At 41.4% G+C, this 21,022-nt stretch overlaps 2 protein-coding genes and 1 pseudogene across 6 annotated transcripts in view; all 3 read right to left on the bottom strand.

The window, feature by feature from the left end:
- Positions 1-21,022, bottom strand: part of LOC114774179 (BOLA class I histocompatibility antigen, alpha chain BL3-7-like) — a 167,237-nt gene that overhangs the window by 45,767 nt on the left and 100,448 nt on the right. The gene's annotated exons all lie outside the window — the stretch shown is intronic.
- LOC114774181 (H-2 class I histocompatibility antigen, Q9 alpha chain-like) overlaps positions 1-21,022 on the bottom strand; it is a 31,174-nt gene that overhangs the window by 5,572 nt on the left and 4,580 nt on the right. For 2 of the 4 annotated variants that reach the window (XM_028966103.1, XM_028966104.1), the window contains exons 1-2: positions 9,877-10,042; positions 1,272-1,532 (exon numbers count right to left, since the gene is read on the bottom strand). In XM_028966103.1, coding sequence (XP_028821936.1) covers positions 1,272-1,532; positions 9,877-9,952 — 337 coding nt within the window. In that variant the 5' untranslated portion in view covers positions 9,953-10,042. Of the gene's footprint in view, positions 1-1,271; positions 1,533-1,851; positions 1,904-9,876; positions 10,043-21,022 lie in introns of those variants that run through there. The other 2 variants (XM_028966105.1, XM_028966106.1) reach the window with 2 other exon arrangements.
- LOC114774194 (nuclease-sensitive element-binding protein 1 pseudogene) lies at positions 16,484-17,579 on the bottom strand (annotated as a pseudogene).

The following is a 21,022-nucleotide window of genomic DNA, read 5'->3' as shown; positions in this document are numbered from 1 at the left end:
ATGCTGAAGTTTTGTGTAACTTTCAGTTCAGTTTGTCTGGTAATTTGTATTTTACTCAGACCAAGTGGAGTTGAATCACCTTCTTCTGTCATCGTCTATCAAATCTTACATTTACATTTACATTTACGGCATTTATCAGACGCCCTTATCCAGAGCGACTTACAATCAGTAGTTACAGGGACAGTCCCCCTGGAGCAATTTAGGGTTAAGTGTCTTGCTCAGGGACACAATGGTAGTAAGTGGGATTTGAACCTGGGTCTTCTGGTTCATAGGCGAGTGCGTTACCCACTAGGCTACTACCACCCTAATCTTCTGTTGTTACTTTCAGAGAAATTAAGCTGATTTTTTGTTCGTCTGTCTTTTTTATGTGTTATGGTGGGAATAACTATTCTGTTGCTAAATGTGAGAATTGATGGCAATTTGTAAATGTTTAGTACAACTACCAAAATGTTAAGGAATTTGAATACACATTATAAAATAATATTGCAAAAATATGCCGGGTTAATTGCATACATTTACTTCCTTTGGGTGGGATGTCCAAATGGATGTATGTGGAAGTGCATATGGAAACCAGGTGAACTGAGCGTCCTCCCTTAAGATGCTTTAAAAAATGTTTGCAGGTATCTACAGGGCTCTGTTGCTCGGTGGAGAAGAACAGGAAAACTGAAGAAGAATCTATAACAGAAGAGGACCTCATGTGGACAAATAACATTACTGCACTATAATTTTACTCTTATTTTCATGTGGGTTTGTAGTTCTGAAGAATAAAGATTAAACATCTCATAGAAAAGACTCAGAACTTGACTCCATCAGCCACAGCAAATCAAACATATAAACGTTTTGGATCATTTCTTGACAGCAAACAAAAGCAAACAATTTCCTCTACATTAATAAGTTATAATTTCTGAATAGTACATTAATAAGTAATCATTTCATCAGCTGAAATAAATACAGGGGTGGTAGTAGCCTAGTGGGTAACACACTCGCCTATGAACCAGAAGACCCGGGTTCGAATCCCACTTACTACCATTGTGTCCCTGAGCAAGACACTTAACCCTAAGTTGCTCCAGGGGGGGGACTGTCCCTGTAACTACTGATTGTAAGTCGCTCTGGATAAGGGCGTCTGATAAATGCCGTAAATGTAAATGAAAACTGAAAGCTCAACTTGACCTTTAATTAACTTGAATGACCATGGAACTTTGATAAACTAAAAGATTTTACTAATGACTAATCAAATTATTATTTAAAACCAGGATTAGATTTCTACTCACCGCCTGACTGGTTAAAACGCTGCATTGCTATACCCACGTTGGCTTTGAAGTTGGCTTCATGTCCCTGAGCAAACTGGGTTACTATGTCCCAGTATTCTGGTCCTTCATTATTCTTGATCCAGTCCACCTTGGGAATCATCTGCCTGGTGTTACTGTCGTAGTAAACAAACTGTTCTCCATCCACCAGACCAACATCAGTGAATTCTGGGAAATTAATTCCCCGCGTCACTCCAGTGTAGAAATACTGCAGGGAATGAGAACCTGTAAATAAATATTAAACACAACAAAATAATTAATAAAAATATAGAAAATATATCTCACTCAATTAACTCTAAGAAGATGAATTTAGCTGAATAAAATTCATGATAATAAAAAAAACACAACAATAACTGAAACTGAAAATATTTTAATAAAAAATAAGAATAATTAGTCTGTAGACAAGAAAAGCAAGAATCAACAAGAAAACGCATTAAATTAAATCAATTAAACAATAATTGATTTATAGCGAACAGAATCCAATTAAAATAATAATAAAAAGGCCCAAAGAACTTCCAAAACATTTGTTGTTTGTACCGCGTACCTCCAGAAACAAGATGAACGCAGATTATGAAAAGCAGAGCTGCAGTCTTCATGTTGGAGTTTAATTTAAGAATTTAAGACTCCAAGTGACTTTTATATCTGAGAATCTGAACCAATAGAATCGCGCAGCAGGTCTGACGTCACTTAAAACCAGGAAGAACAGCAGGTGGCTTGAATCTCGAAACTGAAAGCAACGTCCTAAAAAAATGGTCACTGCCAAACACTTTATAACATGATATTTTATACCCTGTATTATTGTCCATTTTGTGTATTTCGTTAAACCCAATTAATGCAACAGATTAACTTGCAGAACTAAATTCCAGTTTGAAATAAAGGGGATGAAGGACATTACTTGTAAAAAAAATTACAGTTCTAAATTCAAAACTAGTGTATTTATTATATTAAAAAATTCATCTGAACGTTCAGACTGACATGTAAACATGTTTGGACAGCCATTTTGTTGCAATGACCTATTATTGCATTTAATTTGAAACGGAAGCATGTAAATGTTGTACATGATTTGGTGGGATGTTCCTTTTAGAATTGTGCCTCGTACTATAAACTATTTACCATGATCTCTTTTGTAAAATTAAACTGATGGCAAAATAAGAGTAGGACAGAAAACAATTTTTGGCCTATAAGCAAAGCTAGTTTATCTCTACACAGAGACTCGTGCAGGGTGGTAGTAGCCTAGTAGTAGCCTAGTGGGTAACACACCCACCTATTAAACAGAAGACCCAGGTTCAAACCCCACTTACTGTGTCCCTGAGCAAGACACTTAACCCTGAGTGTCTCCAGGGGGGGACTGTTCCTATAACTACTGATTGTAAGTTGCTCTGGATAAGGGCGTCTGATAAATGCTGTAAATGTAAATGTTGTGACTTGACTTGAGACTTGACTCGGACTTGGATGTTGTGATTCGTTCATTTTGTGGAATTATTTATGTAACCGAGCTGTACTTCACTGTACTTCAGACATGTACTTCAACATTGCATCCCTCATTTGAGTATTTCACACAGACATCTTTGGACGTAAACAACGAGGACTATTCTGGACTCTCAGGTGAGGGGATCTGGCCGAACCGAACCGCCGCGTTCCGAAACAAAAGCGGGGAAAACTCTGCAGAGTTAACACGAGTCTGTAATGTTCGCAAACGTCGTCATAATTTTAGGCTCCTCCCGTAAATGAAGCAAACCTCGATACGCACTTCACATAAACGCCCCCTCCAAAACTCAATACATGCTCCAAAGCCTCGGTACATCCTGTAACATCACTACTGAAATTATACCTGTCCGGTTGCTCAAAGCTTGTGCTGATCAGCTAGCTGGAGTCCTGAAGGACATCTGAGCAAGTCTCTGGTCCCGGCATGTTTCAAGACCACCACCATATATATAAACATATTTTATTGTAAAACCTGTTGTTAAAACCTCACTGAATTTAACCAGGTAAACATATATGGGTCTTTGTGCTTTTCTTGTCCATCTCCCATCGATGTTAATTTTGCACTCCAGTATCCAACCCGAGAATGTAACACCACAATATAACACAACCAGGGACGTGCAGAGACCCTTGAAGGGGCAGGTGCTCAAAATTAAAAAAGGGGCACATACAAGATTTTATAAGACCATATAACAATATAACCTGTACCTTACTTAAAATGGTCACAACCACACTTCAGAACTTAAAATGACAGGTAATGTTTTGTTCTGTTGCACAGTTCATACACACACACACACACACACACACACACACACACACACCAGCTCATATCTCTTCATCAGTTGCCACAAGACAACTTAACAACATGCATAATAGCCTGATACTCATGTGTAGTATAGTGGTATAGCAACCTTTTTAAAAATGTGGGGACTGGGGAATGTTGTTGACAGCATCACTTACACCTGACATGCACACACATGTTTGCACACACACACACACACACACACACACACACAGTATGCATTCATTGACTTTGTGCACAAACTGTAACTAAAAAACACTGTATTAAACCTATATTTACTGAATTGCTGACAGTTAAACCTTATTTTTTTCTCTCTGAACCAGATGCCTCCTGCAGCTACCTGTCCTAAACCAGAAGTCTGCAAACCAACAGGGTTTGAATTATTTACTGTTCAGTTTACACAAAAATGTTTAATACCACAAATTACTATATTTTTAATTTAAAATGATTATCAGTAATTTCACCTAAAGTATGTCTGCCTTTTTCTTTTCAGCATCAGTGGAAAAAGGGCAATTAAAAGCTTGGCAGTGACATGATGAATCTGACATCTGCTAACACGTCGTTCAGAAATACTATAGTACACTGGACTGGAGACTGGAGTGAATCTATTCTTTCATTTTGATCTAAACGTTCAGCAGGTGAAAGTTACGTGATGAGCTGTCTGAACTGAAGCAGGCTGTGCGTGTGTCTCGCAGGACGAGACTAGAGAAGAGAGGGGCTTGTGTAGCTGTTCGCTAGTAAAGCAACGACAATTAGAGTAGAACGTACGGTGAAAGCATCAAATAAGCAACTTCACTGTCAGTAGTACTGGAGTTGTGTGATCTAACTTAGCCTGAGCTAAATACACAAGACATGGGGATGAGGAATTTTAGTGATTCAAGAAGATGGGAAATCTAATCCGGTCAGATAAACAGGGAAGGGGAGGGGGAGAGGAGGCAACACACACTGAATGGAGAAAGAATAGCCATTTTTGAATAAACCGGGTTAAACTATCTCACTGAAAAAGCCTGGGTGTTAAAATACCCACATGTCCCAGTCCCACAGACCCATGCCTGCCTTGTCTACACTTTAATTAATTATTCCCATTCAGCTGCTCAGCTCCACATTGGTACTATTTGCTGGCTCATTTCCGGAAACTCGTGCCCGCGCAGCCAACAATAAGCATTCATTGGTTATTGGTCATCATGTGACTGAAGGCATACTGATGATTTTATTGAAATATAATTGATTTTTAATAGTTAAATGTTATTGTTGAGGGGCACATACACTGTTAATAATACATTTATTAAAAAATAATGAGACGTGCAAAATGGTCGGTAAGTTGTCAGGCGCATGAGGCTGGAAGTGTTGTGTTGTTGAGTTGATCAGTTTTTGGTGATGTGCATTGAGAGCATTGAGAACTCTGACTGCTTGGGGGAAGAAGCTCTTGCAGTGTCTGTTAGGTACAGTTCTGATGCAGCGGAACAATCTGGCAGAGCTTGTGTCCTGCAGCCAAATGTCTTTTGAAGACGTGAAGGTGCCTGATTTTCTCTGAATAAACTCGCTTTGCCTCCTTAATGTCCCTCTGGCTGTAGAATAAGCTTCTCTGTCTTTGGTTTCGCAGCTTAGCAGAGAACCAGGGTTTGTGGCTTGGCACCTTATCCAGGTTCTACGTGGGGGTGTACTTGGTCAGCAACATTTAGTTAGGTGGTACATCAGTATGAATCCAGGAACCAGGGCTTCCCATCAGAACCCAAATCATCACACTGCCTCTGCTGTCTTGCCTTCTTTCCATCATGCATTCGGCTGCATTGTAATTCTCAGATGTAAAAGGCAGTATGAATGGTACATAAAACAAACTGTGATGCACTGTATGTTCCAGCAAGAACTTTCAGCAAACTGAGCTGCAGTGGATCTTCTGACATCCGGTCTAATCATCACCATGTGCCGCTGTAATGAGATAATATTTACATCACATGTCAGTGGTGATAATGTAATGTAATGTAATGTAATGTAATGTAAAAATTTAATAAGCAAAGGATATGTGGTTTACTAGTTTATGTTGGTTTGTCTATTTTACTGTTGAATTCCGGTAGAATTATAACAGAATTAATAGACTGAAGTGTCACATTGTACACAGACGAGTAAAGCAAGTGACAACAAAAACATCCATTAAAGAAAAACTAAAGGAAACTTGTTCCCAAGCTCTGTTGCAGGTCATACAGAGAAATGTACACATATCTATGTCCTGGTTTCATCTTTTTTACCATGTAATGATAAAAACTCCTATTCAACTTTAAAATGTACTTTACTTCTAACAGACAGCTGTGTTTTATGGTTTTGATTCTGGAACTCTCTCATATAAGGTAGAAATGTTGAAATGTGAAAGTTGACATAATAAGAGACAAATGTTTAATGTGCTGCTTGCCAGATTAATTTATTCATAAATTGGGGTGGTAGTAGCCTAGTGGGTAACACACTCGCCTATGAACCAGAAGACCCGGGTTCGAATCCCACTTACTACCATTGTGTCCCTGAGCAAGACACTTAACCCTGAGTTGCTCCAGGGGGACTGTCCCTGTAACTACTGATTGTAAGTCGCTCTGGATAAGGGCGTCTGATAAATGCTGTAAATAAATGCCAAAGTAAAAAAAAATCCATATTATGTTTACACAGTTTATGAGAGCTGCTAAGTGGACCTGTTGTAGTTTTCTTTTGGAACTATCTAATTAAAGGTCATGTTGCTGTCTCAAATTTGACATATCTAGAGACGAATGGTGGAAGTTCTTATTCAACATTAATTATTTAAGAAATGTCATTAATTAATAAAAAGTCTCCATATTACATTTTACAGCATTTATCAGATATTATTATTATCCATATTAGGTATGAACAAAGAATGAAAGTTGATAAGTTTTCAAGGTCCGATGATGAAATACTAAGCTGAACAAGGTTTCTCTTAAAGAGCATCGGGATTTCAAACGATACCGTAAATATCCTATAAGGTGTGCGTGACTTTTTAAAGCGCGTCTAGATTTACCGTTTTCACTGGTGTCACCAGCTGGAACTCGATATGCAGTTAATGTCACAGTTTTCCGGTGATTGAAATGCTTTTTTAAAAGCTCACGTAATCCCAAAATATACTCAGCAGTATAATAATAGATCTTTTAAACAAAAAAGTTGCAAACAACATTAAAATAAGCCTGTGAAGCATCTCAATCGTCCAGGTGAATTTGTCTGGAAGTTGAGTCATGGCAATTGACAAAGTTGTGTGGATACAGAATATAACGTCTCTACATTACATGACTCAACAACATTAAAATAAGCAACATCAACAGAAAACCACACATGATTTTAAAACAGACACTGTAACCAACATTGTGCCAGATACTGCCCTCTGGTTTCAGATACAAATCTGATGTTGTCTCGAAAACAATTGATTACTTATTACCTAAATTCTGTATTGAGGGATCGCGACAAGAGTAATGAAACTGCGCCCCCTGGTGACACGAAGGTCGTGGTGACAGAAATCGGCGCAACACCTCATTCACAGGCAGATCAAGATACACAAGACTGATGCCAGCCTGCATGTCCTCTGTGGAGGTGGGGACAGATGGACAGATCGCTTTATTTTCTCTGATGGTGGTCTACAGACAGGAATGCTGTTTTTTTGTTTAAGAAAGATCAAATAATTTATTTCTAAGTTGGCTAATTATTTATTAGACACACAGCATTATAGCTAAATACAGTCATACAAATACAGTTTAACAATGAAGTACACTTCAATTTTATATAAATATCTTCATAATACTCTGAAAAGCGTACTGGATAATGGGGGTGGTTCTTTCTAATACTGTCACCCAACATGTACTTCCTGTGAAGAACAACATAACACAGTCAGACACTCTTTTCTCTTAATTAATCACAGGCAGACATATTCTCTTAATTAATGTTGAAAGTGAAATGTTGCTGTACTGCAGATGGAACATATACTTCCATCTGTACAACACCAGCTCCTTTAAGAGTCTGTTCATTTCTTTGGACGTGAGAAAGCTTACAAATTAATCAGGGCATCAAATAATTATTTCCCGCACTGTACGAACCTTTCAAGAAATAGGATTAAGTTCATCAGAATAACCCAATAAAAGCTACTGAATAGTTCGTATTTCCCCCACATGACACCATGTTTGGTGTAGAAGTTACTGCTGTCGGATCCCATCCTGGGACATTTATCTAGTGTACCGTGTCGGGAATAGAACTCGCAGCAGTCCGGTCACTACCTGCTGCACCACTGTGCGGACACGAACGATTCTTTGTTTAGTTTTATTCGATGATTATGCAGCGCTTCTGTCGACTTCTGAAACTGACGAATCGGTCGAAACTGAAAACGCGACACCGGTGTCACGGCGGCGGCGACTTGTCCGCAGCTCGGCGCCTGTAGCTCGGGTGGCTGCTGATGTTAGAATCTTAGAATCAAATTTATCTTAGAAACACACGAAGTATTTCCACAAGGGGTGGAATCGACCTGAGAGGTTTTACTCAATCCCTTTGGCAAAATGAAGATCCTGTTCATTCGGAAGCTTTTGCTCCAGATTGTGCTCAGCAGTCCTGCATCAGGAGGTATGTGTTTTATTTTATTTACTCGGACTGATCTATAGAGTTTAAAGTGGATTAGATTTGGGGTTTTATGTAAACATGGTTCAGTAACAATATTACAATACCAGACGTCCTTATCCAGAGCGACTTCCAATCAGTAGTTACAGGGACAGTCCCCTCCTGGGGACACTCCGGGTTAAGTGTCTCGCTCAGGGACACGGTGGTAGTAAGTGGGGTTTGAACCTGGGACTTGGCGAGTGTGTCACCAGACCGGTCAAGTTAAAATACCAAATTCACGCGTGCTGTAAGAATCTGAAACACATCTGGCACTGTGCTGTGTAGCCCTGGTCTAATTCTGACCTGGGAACAGTTGTTACCATCACCGGTCTTTCTCTGTTCTTGTGCTCTGGTCTGATTTTCCGGGCATAAAAACGAGATTATGAATAGTACTACGGAATTACTACAGAATATTCTTGAAAAACTTTTTTACTCCATGTATTCATGTGGAAGACAATTTTCATTCCTAAACAAAGTAAATATTTGGCTATTCATTTATTCTATATAATTCTATATGAATTACACAGTGCATGTACTAATTGTGATAGTTGAATAATTATAAAATGTTGATGTTTTATGAAATAAAAATCTTTATAAAAACTAAAGTTGCTGTTTCTTCAACAGTGATTCATTCCTGGACAGGATTGTACATGGTGACTACAGGAACAAAGGATTTTCCTGGTTTTATTGCTTTATATTTATTTGATGATGAAATGGTTGGACACTTCGACACCAGGACCGACCGGTTTGAGTTCAAAGAGGAACGGGTGAAAGAGCTGGGCAAGCAGTATGTGGAACAGAAAAACAATTTCATAACTCTTTTAAAAAGATACAAGGATAATATGACAACGATCATAAATGACTTGGTCCACACACAAGCTCAAGGTAAGATTGACATGCATCTTCAGCCTTTTAGAATCATAACAGTTTCAATAGGGGTGGTAGTAGCCTAGTGGGTAACACACTACCCTATAAACCAGAAGACCCAGGTTCAAATCCCACTTACTACCATTGTGTCCCTGTGCAAGACACTTAACCCTGAGTGTCTCCAGGAACCGAGCTGCTGGTGTAGGTCTATCCAAGTCTTGGTTAATGGCAGAAAGTCAGAAAGTAAAGATGGAAGAGCTGCTATCAAGTCTCTTATTAACTGCTGTTTTGCAGTTTCAGAGCCCACCAGCCACTTTTGTTGAGGATGAAGTAAACAGGGAGGTAGATGTTCTCAGTAGAAGTCTGTGTTGTGGTGATGATTAACTTTATCAGATCTGATTAGCTGCAGTAAACTGCAAGCAAGAGCACAATTTATATTTTGGTCATTATTCTTTTCAACAGAGTCACTTTATACTGTGTATATTGTTGTATTTACAATCCTCTTGAATAAAAAAATCACAACCTTAAACATGTTTACCTGAATAAGTCTAATGTCCTGATTAGAAATCTTTTTCTTTCTTGGCAGTGCATTATATGATGTGCAGGTCTGGCTGTACTTTGAATGATGAGACTGGAGCTACAGAAGGGTACATTCAGTTTGGTTATGATGGAGAAGATTTCATGTCACTGGACTTGAAGAACCTTTCTTGGATTGCTGCTACACAACAAGCTGAAATCATTAAAAAGAAATGGAACAAAGCTGATGATGACTTCTGGAAGAAATACCTGACTGATGAATGTGTTGTGTGGATAAAGAAGTCTGTGATGTATGGAAACATGAGTCTGGAGAGAAAAGGTACATCACACAGAGAAACACAAAGTAGGACTGTAATCAGTAGGGATCAGTTTTACAAGTCGTGCCTCAAAATTCTATAACATAAGAGTGACTGTATTAAATAAATATATTTATCAAAGAAATAAACTAATCACAGTGTGATCTCATATTTGACACAATAAAACATCAAAATAGAAGTGAGAAATACAACTGAAATAAAATAATAAAGAATGTAACTGTGTTTACAGTCTAAACTGACTGGTAAATCACCTCCTCTCTTCCTGTCTCTAGTCCCTCCTCAGGTGTCTCTGCTGCAGACAGTCCCCTCCTCTCCAGTGGTCTGTCACGCTACAGGTTTCTACCCTGAGAAGGTGAACATCAGCTGGCAGAAAGATGGGCAGGACCTGGATGAAGATGTAGATGTTGGTGAGACGTTGTCCAACCATGATGGAACCTTCCAGAAACGTGCAGAACTCACAGTGACCCCTGATGTGTGGAAGAAGAACCAGTTCTCCTGTGTGGTGGAGCACAAGAGTGGAGACCCAATCCACACGATCCTGACTGAGGAGAAGATCAGGACCAACATCAGTCCAGGTACAGGAGTGACAGCCATTAAATGGAAAATATGTAGGAGGACCAATAACGGCTCTGTAGTTGTAGTCTGTAGGGTGCTAGTCGCCTAGTGGGTAACACACTCGCCTAAGAGCAAGAAGACCCAGGTTCAAATCCCACTTACTACCATTGTGTCCCTGAGCAAGACACTTAACCCAGGAGGACTGTTCCTGTAACTACTGATTGTAAGTCGCTCTGGATAAGAGCGTCTTATAAATTCTGTAAATGTAAATGTAGATTAAATAGATCTTTGTTAATCTTACTTTAAATAGTATAGGAGGAAGTTCAGGCTCCCCTTCAACGTCATAAAATTCAGGCTTATATGGATGATTTTCCATTAACTGAATCCATGTAACACAGACTAAATCACACCCACTCCACTGATCCAGAACTAGATTTTTAATTCTGACTACACAATACACCCTACACAAAAACATCAGGTTTGTGACATTATGGTTACAACTTGTTTTATATAAGGAATTATTAATTCTTTTCTGACAATAATAAATAAATAACATTTAATATACAGTGGGTTGCAAAAGTATTCAGCCCCCTTGAAATTTTTTGTCACATTACAGCCACAAACATGAATCTATTTTATTGGAAAGACCAACATTTTTTACGAATAAATAACTGAAACGTGGGTGTGTGCGTAATTATTCAGCCCCCTGAGTCAATACTCTGTAGAACCACCTTTTGCTGCAATTACAGCTGCCAGTCTTTCAGGGTGTGTCTCTACCAGCTTTGCACATCTAGAGACTGAAATTCTTGCCCATTCTTCTTTGCAAAACAGCTCCAGCTCAGTCAGATTAGATGGACAGCGTTCTGCCACAGATTCTCGATTGGATTTAGATCTGGACTTTGACTGGGCCATTCAACACATGGATATGTTTTGTTTTAAACATTATTGTTGCCCTGGCTTTATGTTTAGGGTCATTGTCCTGCTGGAAGGCGAACCTCCGACCCGGTCTCAAGTCTTTTGCAGACTCCCAGAGGTTTTCTTCCAAGATTGTCCTGTATTTGGTTGGATCCATCCATCTTCCCATCTTCCCCAGCACCCCCAGAGCATGACGCTGCCACCACCATATTTGACAGTGGGGATGGTGTGATCAGAGTGAGGTGCGGTGTTAGTTTTCCGCCACACATAGCGTTTTGCATTTTGGCCAAAAGTTTTGGTCTCATCTGACCAGAGCACCTTCTTCCACATGTTTGCTGTGTCCCCCACATGGCTTGTGGCAAACTGCAAATGGGACTTCTTATGGTTTTCTTTTAACAATGGCTTTCTTCTTGCCACTCTTCCATAAATGCCAACTTTGTGCAGTGTACAGCTAATAGTTGTAGATCTCTGCAGCTCGTTCAGTCACCATGGGCCTCTTGGCTGCATTTCTGATCAGTGCCGTCCTTGTTCGGCCTGTGTGTTTAGGTGGATGGCCTTGTCTTGGTAGGTTAACAGTTGTGCTATACTCCTTACATTTCTGAATGATCGCTTGAACTGTGCTCAGTGGGATGTTCAAGGCTGGGAATCTTTTTGTAGCCTCAGCCTGCTTTAAATGTCTCAATAACTTTATCCATGACCTGTCTGGTGTGTTCTTTGGACTTCATGGTGTTGCTGCTCCTAATATTCTCTTAAACAACCTCTGAGGCCGTCACAGAGCAGCTGTATTTGTACTGACATTAGATTACACACAGTTGCACATTTAGTCATTAGCACTTATCAGGCAATGTCTATGGCCAACTGACTGCACTCAGACCAAAGGGCTGAATAATTACACAATTAAACTTGAAACTGTAAGGGTTCACACAAAAATCTGAAAGTGAAGTGATTGCCATTGTGAAACACTGCAGTACAGCACACATTGACACAGTGAAATGTGTCATCTGCATCACCCTTGGTAAGCAGTGGGCAGTCATGACAGGCGCCCGGAGAACAGTGTGTGGGGACGGTGCTTTGCTCAGTGGCACCTTGGGATTAGAACCAGCAACCTTCCAATTACGGGTCTGCTCCTTACACTGGGGGGCCCAATCATTTATTCAGCTAGGGGCAGTGCGAATCCTGAACCACAATGGAGCAGACCTGCTGACTAATAGTTAATTGTATTTTAAATACACATGATCAAAAAGTGCTGATGGAACATGCCAGATAGTAACTATATGCTCAGGTAAACTTTGAAATTTAAGTTCAATTACTTAGCAAGACACAGCAGGAAGCGGGGATCTCCTTCTTCCATCTTACACAGATGACTAACAGGTTGTCCAGCCCATCTGAACCTTCCCACTCCACACAGTCCAGAATAAAAGTGATTTTTACTTTTACTGCAGGTAATGATGTTCCAGGCATCGTTGCTGCAGGTAATGATGTTCCAGGCATCGTTGCTGCAGGTAATGATGTTCCAGGCATCGTTGCTGCAGGTAATGATGTTCCAGGCATCGTTGCTGCAGGTAATAATGTTCCAGGCATCGTTGCTGGGTCGGTTGTTGCTGCTCTCGTTCTCATCGCTGTGGTTGTTGGTGTTGTGATGGTTGTGAAGAGAAGATCAGGTGAGAGACGCAGCAAACAACATCAGTAACTTCTACACCAAACATGGTGTCGTGGGGAAACTACTAATCAGTAAAATACTTTCTCTTTTATACAGGTTACCAGCAGGCCAGCCGTGAGTATTACACTCAATTCAAATACAGGCGTTTTTTTTTTTCTTTTTTAAATATTTTATTTGTCTCGGGGAGAAATAAACCTGTAAATGTTTAAATCAGATACTTCAAATCAGAATCTTCGTTTTGTAAAAGATTCACTGTAAACAAATATGTAAGACTTTCAACATCTTCTTTTCTAGAAACTGGTCCAACAGATCTTACCAACACCCAACCTGCCAACCTGCTGCCACTAGTCACCCAGGCAACTCACCCAGGCAACCCATCTGCACCAGTTTAAAAGCTGAAACACAAGTAGGATTTTACTGTCATTTGATCTTCAACGTACATCACAAAACAGTACAAGATTTTCCTCAAATGATCTTTATTCCTTGTCTTGCTCTTTTTGTATGGAGAAAATGTTTCAGATCTTTGAGTTCAGATCATGAAAAAGGGGAGCAAAACAAGTGTTGCATTCATATATTTTTTCAGAATCCAAAAACGTTATTTATCCCAGAGGAAATTAATTACATCAAAACTACATGCGCTAGAAAGTACCAATAATTGCCCAATGAAGCTAAAAATGAAAAGGACTCAATAATATAATATTAATACTAGAGGTGGGCATAGATTAATTTTCTTAATCTAGATTAATCTCACTGTAAGCAAGAGTAAGCACAATTAATCTAGATTAAGATAGAGCAAGCAAAATTAATCTAGATTAATCTACATTACATTAATCTACATTAATCTAGATAAAAATGGCTCATTTGAATTCTGCCAAAGGCATTCAGAATATGTGTGCTACCCAAATAATGACTAAAAGTAAGTCTTTGAGAACGGGTTTCTCAAGCCAGGTGGTGCATTAGACCAGGAGCTCATCTCCTGTTTCCAAAATGCATCACAAACTGCTTGAGAAAGCTGTTCTACTATGATAATTGGTGATGAAAATAAATTATGTTCAATAAGATGTACTTGTGTTTACCAACTGTTTATTCAGTTAAATAGCTGCATCCATGTTACCACGTCACGTTTGATGTGGTAATTTCACAGTTCGAAGACTCGTTCTTGCCCCCTACAGTGCAATTCGGCTAGGTATACATCCACGCTAAAATATCAAGGTGAAAGTCATCATAGTGTAGCGCTTCTTCTTCTGCGTTGTGTAACTTTTTTTGATTTCGTTTCTTGAACCGCAAATGATGAGCTGACACCCAAGAGATTTTCTGTGCAAAGTGTATTCTGTACAAAAAGCAAGGTCGCGTCAGAACATCGCGACTTTCTGCACCTCTCTCTACAATATACAGTATTAAAAGAACATAAAAAATATTCACAAAATAACACACATGCAAAATATTCCTAATATGTACATAAATTAAAATGAAAGAAATAACTTTTGGCACACAAGCCCCACGCACCTCTCATAGCTCACACCATGTGTCCAAGAGACCTGAACCGGGTCTCAAAAACAAAATAAAAGTCTTTAGGAAATAAGAAAATAAAAGACAAGAAAGAAGAAATATACTTATAAATCTAGTGTAACCATTTAACTCCGACACAATAGCTTGCGTAGTATAGACCCAGCTCCCAACCCAACTTTGTGAATAGATTAACAGAGATATTTTTTTTATCGCCGATAAGAGTCACGTTAACGCAGCACTTTAACGCCGATAACGGCCCACCACTAATTAATACATTTACATTACATTCAGATAACATTTACAAAATTTCTCAGACGCCCTTATTCAGAGCAACTTACAATCAGTAATTACAGGGACAGTCCCCCCCTGGAGCAACTAAGGGTTAAGTGTCTTGCTCAGGGACACAGTGGTAGTAAGTGGGGTTTGAACCTGGGTCTTCAGGTTCATAGAGTGTGTCCCCCCTAGGCTACTACCACCCTACTAAAAAAAAATTATGAATTAGATAGTCTCTGTTATGACTAAAATATCATGTATTATAAAAAAAATATAGATTATTTAGAGTATGCACAGTATATAGACACAAAAATACAATTTCAATTAAGTAAAAGTATTTTGAAAAAAAGAAGCATATTGCACCTAGAAATCATTGCACAATACATTATGTATAAGTAATATTTAAGTAAGAATCAATGTATAAATACATTGCACATGTTAAAAAGTTGTTACAGTTATTATGAGGATAAGCGATAGAGGGAACGATTATAGAATCTGATTGTGGTGGGAAGGAAGGATTTTCTGTGGCATTCAGTGCTTTGATGAGACTGTTGCTGAAGGTCAGTCACCACACTGTAGATGAGTGGGTGCTCAGAATTGCTCATGATGACCTGTGTTCTGGACAGTGGTCTACTTTGTCTAGTTCCCTGCCCACCACCGAGCCTGCCCTCCTGATCAGTTTGTTCAGTCTCTTAGCATCAGTCACCACAGCATAGAAGATTGCACTGGCCACCACCATCTCATAGAACATGAGCAACATGGTGTTGCAGTCTAAAGGATCTACAGTAGAATATTTGCTTACTACCTGGCATTCTGATTCTTGTCCCCCAGGCGACTGAAGAACTGTCATCTACTAACACACCAAGCCAAACCAGCCACCCAAGCTGCTCACAAAACGGCGTTGCCCTCACGGACTAGAACCAGGCCAGAAGCTCCAACCACAGCTGACCTGAGATGTTCCTCCTGCTTCTCTATCTCTCCTTCGTTTGCTGGGTCTGCTGTACTTGACAGCTGTGTGATGACCTGTGACCAAAATAGTCACAGGTAGGATAAGAGTAGAAGGAGTGCAGACACCCAACCAGTTCTCAGGTAAAGTGGAGCGCAGTGTTTTACCACCACCAGATGTCAGAACGATCAACTTTTGGGGAATCAGACAGGTTGTGGATGGATGCACAATATGAAACATTCACAGTACCAACAGTATTACCAGGGGAAGGGTAATACCTTGATACCTCAGCATCAAAAACAGGGGGAACATCGGTTTTTGATCCTACAGGAAAAAGGAAATCCCAAAAAGAGCAAAAAGGATCAAGGTTATCTTGAGTCATAAGTTGGATAAGACAGGTAATTCAGTTCGGCTGGAGTGGGGACAATCTTCAACAATGGGCGAGGTCCTAAACATACAATGCAATCAGATTTCGCAATGTCACCAGTAGCTTCTGCAAGTAACAACCAGTTATTCCTGTGGCTAAGTTTTTTTTTTTTTTTTTTTTTTTTTCAAAACAGACCAAATATCAAATTATTTTTCCCTTTAAAAACCATTTGGTGTAAAAACTTAAGACCGATTTAGAAAGCCATCTGCCGTTTCCCCAAAATGTTTAACTGTCACCTGAAAATAATGGAAAAGAACAAGTCTGCATAGATTCTGCAGGCAATTGGTGGTAATCTGGTCAAATGCATGTTGCAAGCTTAGACGATTGTCAAGTCAAATCTGTTTCTTATTGCTCAGATCTTTGATGTTTCTTCTTGTTGACTTTACCGGACGATGGTAGCGATGGTAAATCAGTGTTTATTCAGCCCCGCCCTGCTCAGCCTCAGGAGCGGACGTTTTCTCGGCGGATGTTTCGGCCTCCTTGCTCTCTTTGCCATCCTGAGGTTCGGTGGTCTGGGCGGTAGTTGATGTTGCATCTGTAGCGCCGCTGGTGGGGCTCCTGGTTCTCTTTGCCTTCGCCCTGGTTCTCTTTGTCTTCCTCGCCTTCCCTCACCAGTCTGGGACGTGGGGGACCACTTGGTCTGAAGCCTCTGTAGTAGTTCTGCCTCACTGGTTTGCTCTGGTCTGGATCACCCTGGTTGTCACTTCCTTCAGTTCCTTCTGTCATTTCCTTTCGTGGTGCGCTGGTATATGGGGGGCAGCTGCCATAGCGTCGGCAGACAAAGTACGGTGGATAGCGCCACCTGCCAGGGAACAAAGTTCTGCGTTGCTGTGGCTGTGCGACCCCCTCAGGAACAATTTCCTGGCTCTCTCTCTTCTCCCGCCCCTCGCTCTGGTAGTTATCCTGGTAGTTGCGTGGGGGTCTCCTCCGGCGTGGGTACCGCCTGTAGCGGTTCCGGTCAGCGGCGTATTTGCTGCCCTGGACTGAGACCCCCCCTGGGCCGGTGACATTGGCCGCCTCGGCACCCTTCTCCCCTTCAACGACATCAAACTCCACAGTCTCACCGTCCCCAACACTGCGGAGGTATTTTCTTGGGTTGTTTTTCTTTATGGCAGTCTGGTGTACAAAAACGTCTTCTTTTGTGTCATTCCTGTTGATGAAACCGTTGCCGTTGCGACCGTTGAACCACTTCACTGTCCCCAGGACCTTTGTTGGAATGTGTGTGAGTGTGTCTGTGTGGGTGTGCATGACCTTGGTTGGAGCCTCCTTCAGGGCTGCAGCCGCGCCTTCGTTTGGAGCTCCGCCCCGCTTCACCCGTCAGTCTGTTTGGGATTGTTCATGGTGGGTGTGTTCTCCTCTTTCTTCATTGGGACATTCTCGTAACCAATGTCCTCTTTGGCCGCAGTTGAAGCACACATCCGATTGTTCCTTGCTTCGTGGTCTCCACTGTCCTCTCCATCTTTTGGTGCCATCTCGTGCCCAGTGTCCCCTTTGGTTACATCTGAAGCACACATCCGGTCTGCGATATGAAGTGGAGTTGGCAGCAGCATGCTGCAACAGAGCCAGTTGAGCCCTGTGGGTTGAATCTTTGTTTTTGTTGTCTTCTTTGATCCTCGCTTCCGCCTGTCTGGCCTGGGCGTGGCGCGCATGGCGCAGAACTTCAGCGAGACGCACTGAAGCATCTGCCCACATGATGCAGGAAGTCTTTGTTGCTTCACTGAGGGGGGGGAGAAGGCCATCAATGAAGGTATTTTTCAGGAGCGCTTCGTACGGTGTCATACCTTGTCCAGGGTAATCATGGGGGCGAGCAAGGCCGCTGTGGTCATCAAACACAACTTGGAGTCGAATCAAGAAATCTTCTGCTGACTCCAAAGGCTGCTGAGCACACGTGCTGATATTAGAAAGGTTACAGGCAGTTGGAAAGTTGCCAGCGATCGCGGTCACAAGTCCTTCAGCCCAACATCTGTAGTCTGCATCTCCCCGCACTGCACCAACGTCGTTTTAATCAGCAGATGCCCAACCAGGGGTGAAGGGCTGATGATGGGTAGTGAAATGTTCACGTAGCTGACCATACTGCGCAGGGGTCATGTGCCTCAGCAGGACTCGGGCCTTTCGGTGGATGTCGGTGTGAATTCTCTGATGAAATCGTTCACGGCTCTGGACAGGGCCGCACCCCCTCGATCTGCATTTGGGAGATGCTTGGAAGAGTTCAGAAGGTCTTCCGTTGTCCATGGTCTGTAAACAAATGTAGGCCCCCCTGTCCCAGCGACCTGAATCATGGGGAGAGTTGCAGTTGAGGGTCCTGATGGTTCAGAAGATGTGGTGGCAGACCGGGTCTTGGGTGGAGAATATGGGGCGGCTGCTCTGGTGGTGTTTTTTTTCTCTGAAGTTGAAGCAGTGACGCCATCATGCTGTGGTGGTTTCTGCTGTTCTTGTAACGGTTTCTCCAGTGGGAGTTGCTGCTGTTCCAGTGGGGGTTGCTGTTGGGGGTAGGGTGGAGGGATGGAGTCCAAACTCAGGTTGACCCGTGCGCCCTGTAATGACGGATACAACGAGGCAGGTGCAGTATCAGAGATTTTTTTTTTGGTATCAAGGTTCAGCGTGGTCTCCCCTGTTGTTTTCTTTCCCACAGTCAGCGCAGTCAGAGCGTTCTGGGTGTTTTGCTTGTCTCTTCGGTCGCCCTCTGCTTCCCATATTTTAAAACAGTCTTCCATTATAAGCATTTTCCGAATTACTTTACTTTTACTTGACTGCAGTATTTTTTGCCTGCTGCCCTCTAGCCCCTCCTTCAGCTTTTTTAGCTGAGTTTGACTAAGAGACCCACCCGCAGGAAAACCTAATTCTCATGCCAGTCCACCAGATGATTACACACATCATCACCATATTTCTGTTTCATCTGTATCATTAACTTAGTTTCGGGACTAATAGGAGTGTCACTTTTCCCACTTTTATTTCCCATTTTTTACACACACAGCTTTCTCGAGTTTGCCCGGGGAATTCACAGCCCAACGAAAACAACTGCTCTTGCTAAGAGAGCTCACAGATAACTAATGGCTCACAATTCTTCCCGTTTCACGTTTTCCCTTTGTGCTCTTGCCTTATTACTCACACTGATTGAAATATTACTTAATGATTGAATGATTTTTTTTTATCTTGTAAAGAAGGCTCACACTTATTTCACACTGGATCTCCAAGATCCTTTACTCAGAGGACTTTAACCTCTATTATCCCACACTGGATCTCCAAGATCCTTTACTCAGAGGACTTTAACCTCTATTAAACAAAATAAAAAGTGACACTCGCTTAGTTGGATCAACTCAGTTGACTACAGAATAAAGCAAATATGCAATTCCCCTTATCAATTTGATTTTGGATTTATTAATCTTCTAAATTCTGCAGTTTTCATTAAATGTTTGAGAGGTGGAATATTTTAGCTCACCTTGTTCGCGTCCCCAGACGACAGAAAAGAGAAAAATCCCGGCCAAGGACACTGACCGCAGTCCCAGTCACTCCGAAACTCTAAGACGAGGTTTTGGAGATGGATCTTGGTGACCCAGGGTGACCAGCCACTCCGGTCATGTCCTGGCGGATTCACGCGGATCCTGTTCGTGACGCCAATTGTGGTGGAAATTCTGCCGTCTGGGGAGCTGCAATAAAGGAAGTCAACTGAATTGATTATCCAAGTTTATTTTACCATGCAAGGGGGGACCCACAAGAGAACATCCCCCCCGCTTGATTACAGTTCACAAGCATTTATACATCTGGGGTGTACAAGGTCGAAAAGCAAGCTCGCACCACTTTGGACAGTGGCGCCCATCAACGTCACAGAACCTTTCTTTTATCAGTTTATGTCTAGTTTTTGCGTCAAACTTTTGCATCAACAAGGTCAGACCTAAGATACACAGTTGTCTTCTGACTGTTCCATGACCAAAGGTGAAACACGTGGAGAGTCTGGCCTACTAAATTTCGTGGAGTGTCTGGGCCTACTGTAAGAATGGACATCGCAGGAGCCTGCTTTGTCTTGCATAACAGATGTCTGCAGGGGGAAGTGTAACATTCCTGTGTCGACGGTTGTGAGTGAAGATTCGACACCCCGGTTTTTACATGTCTTTTGTCCGACGTCAACGTGCGAAGTATCAGCCGTCAGGACCGCCCACCCTCTTTGTCTTCACCAAATGGGAGGCACCGGGGGCGTGACATCAGAAACAACAGGTTCTGATTGGTCAGTGACAACTTCCTGTAGGCCAGTGACAACTTCCTGTAGGCCAGTGACAACTTCCTGTAGGCCAGGGGTATAAATGTCTGCACACATGTGGAAAAGGGACCTCTGAGCTATCTTGCTCAGGGGGGTTTCCCTCTCTTTCCCTTCTCTTTCTCTTCTCCCTCTTTACTCTTTCTTCTCATATTTACTTTCTCTGTAACCTTGGTACCTTTTTACATTCAATATTCACATGTAACTACAATAATTATTTACCGGTGTTAATAAATTAGAAACTGTTCATTTCTAACCTCTATTGTGCCATGCCTCTTTCTGCCAGGTAACATCAAATTGGAGTGGTTGAATACAGTGCTTTGTGTGGAGGGAGAAAGAGTTTTTTCTACACACTCTATTCTCTTCTCCAACACCACATGGTCTTCATGTGCGTGTTTTTACAAATGGTGACCCCGACGTGATACCTTTGCTCGGATGTGGATCTGTGACCGTAAGTCTCTTTTATCTGAATTTTACTGCATAGGGAGGAATAGAATCTATGTGCTTTAATTTAAATAAAAAGGATCTACATATCCTAAAA

Source organism: Denticeps clupeoides, unplaced genomic scaffold (assembly GCF_900700375.1).
Source record: "Denticeps clupeoides unplaced genomic scaffold, fDenClu1.1, whole genome shotgun sequence".
NCBI lineage: Eukaryota > Metazoa > Chordata > Actinopteri > Clupeiformes > Denticipitidae > Denticeps > Denticeps clupeoides.
Note: the sequence above shows the minus strand (reverse complement) of the source record. Positions and strands in the feature narration are given on the sequence as shown.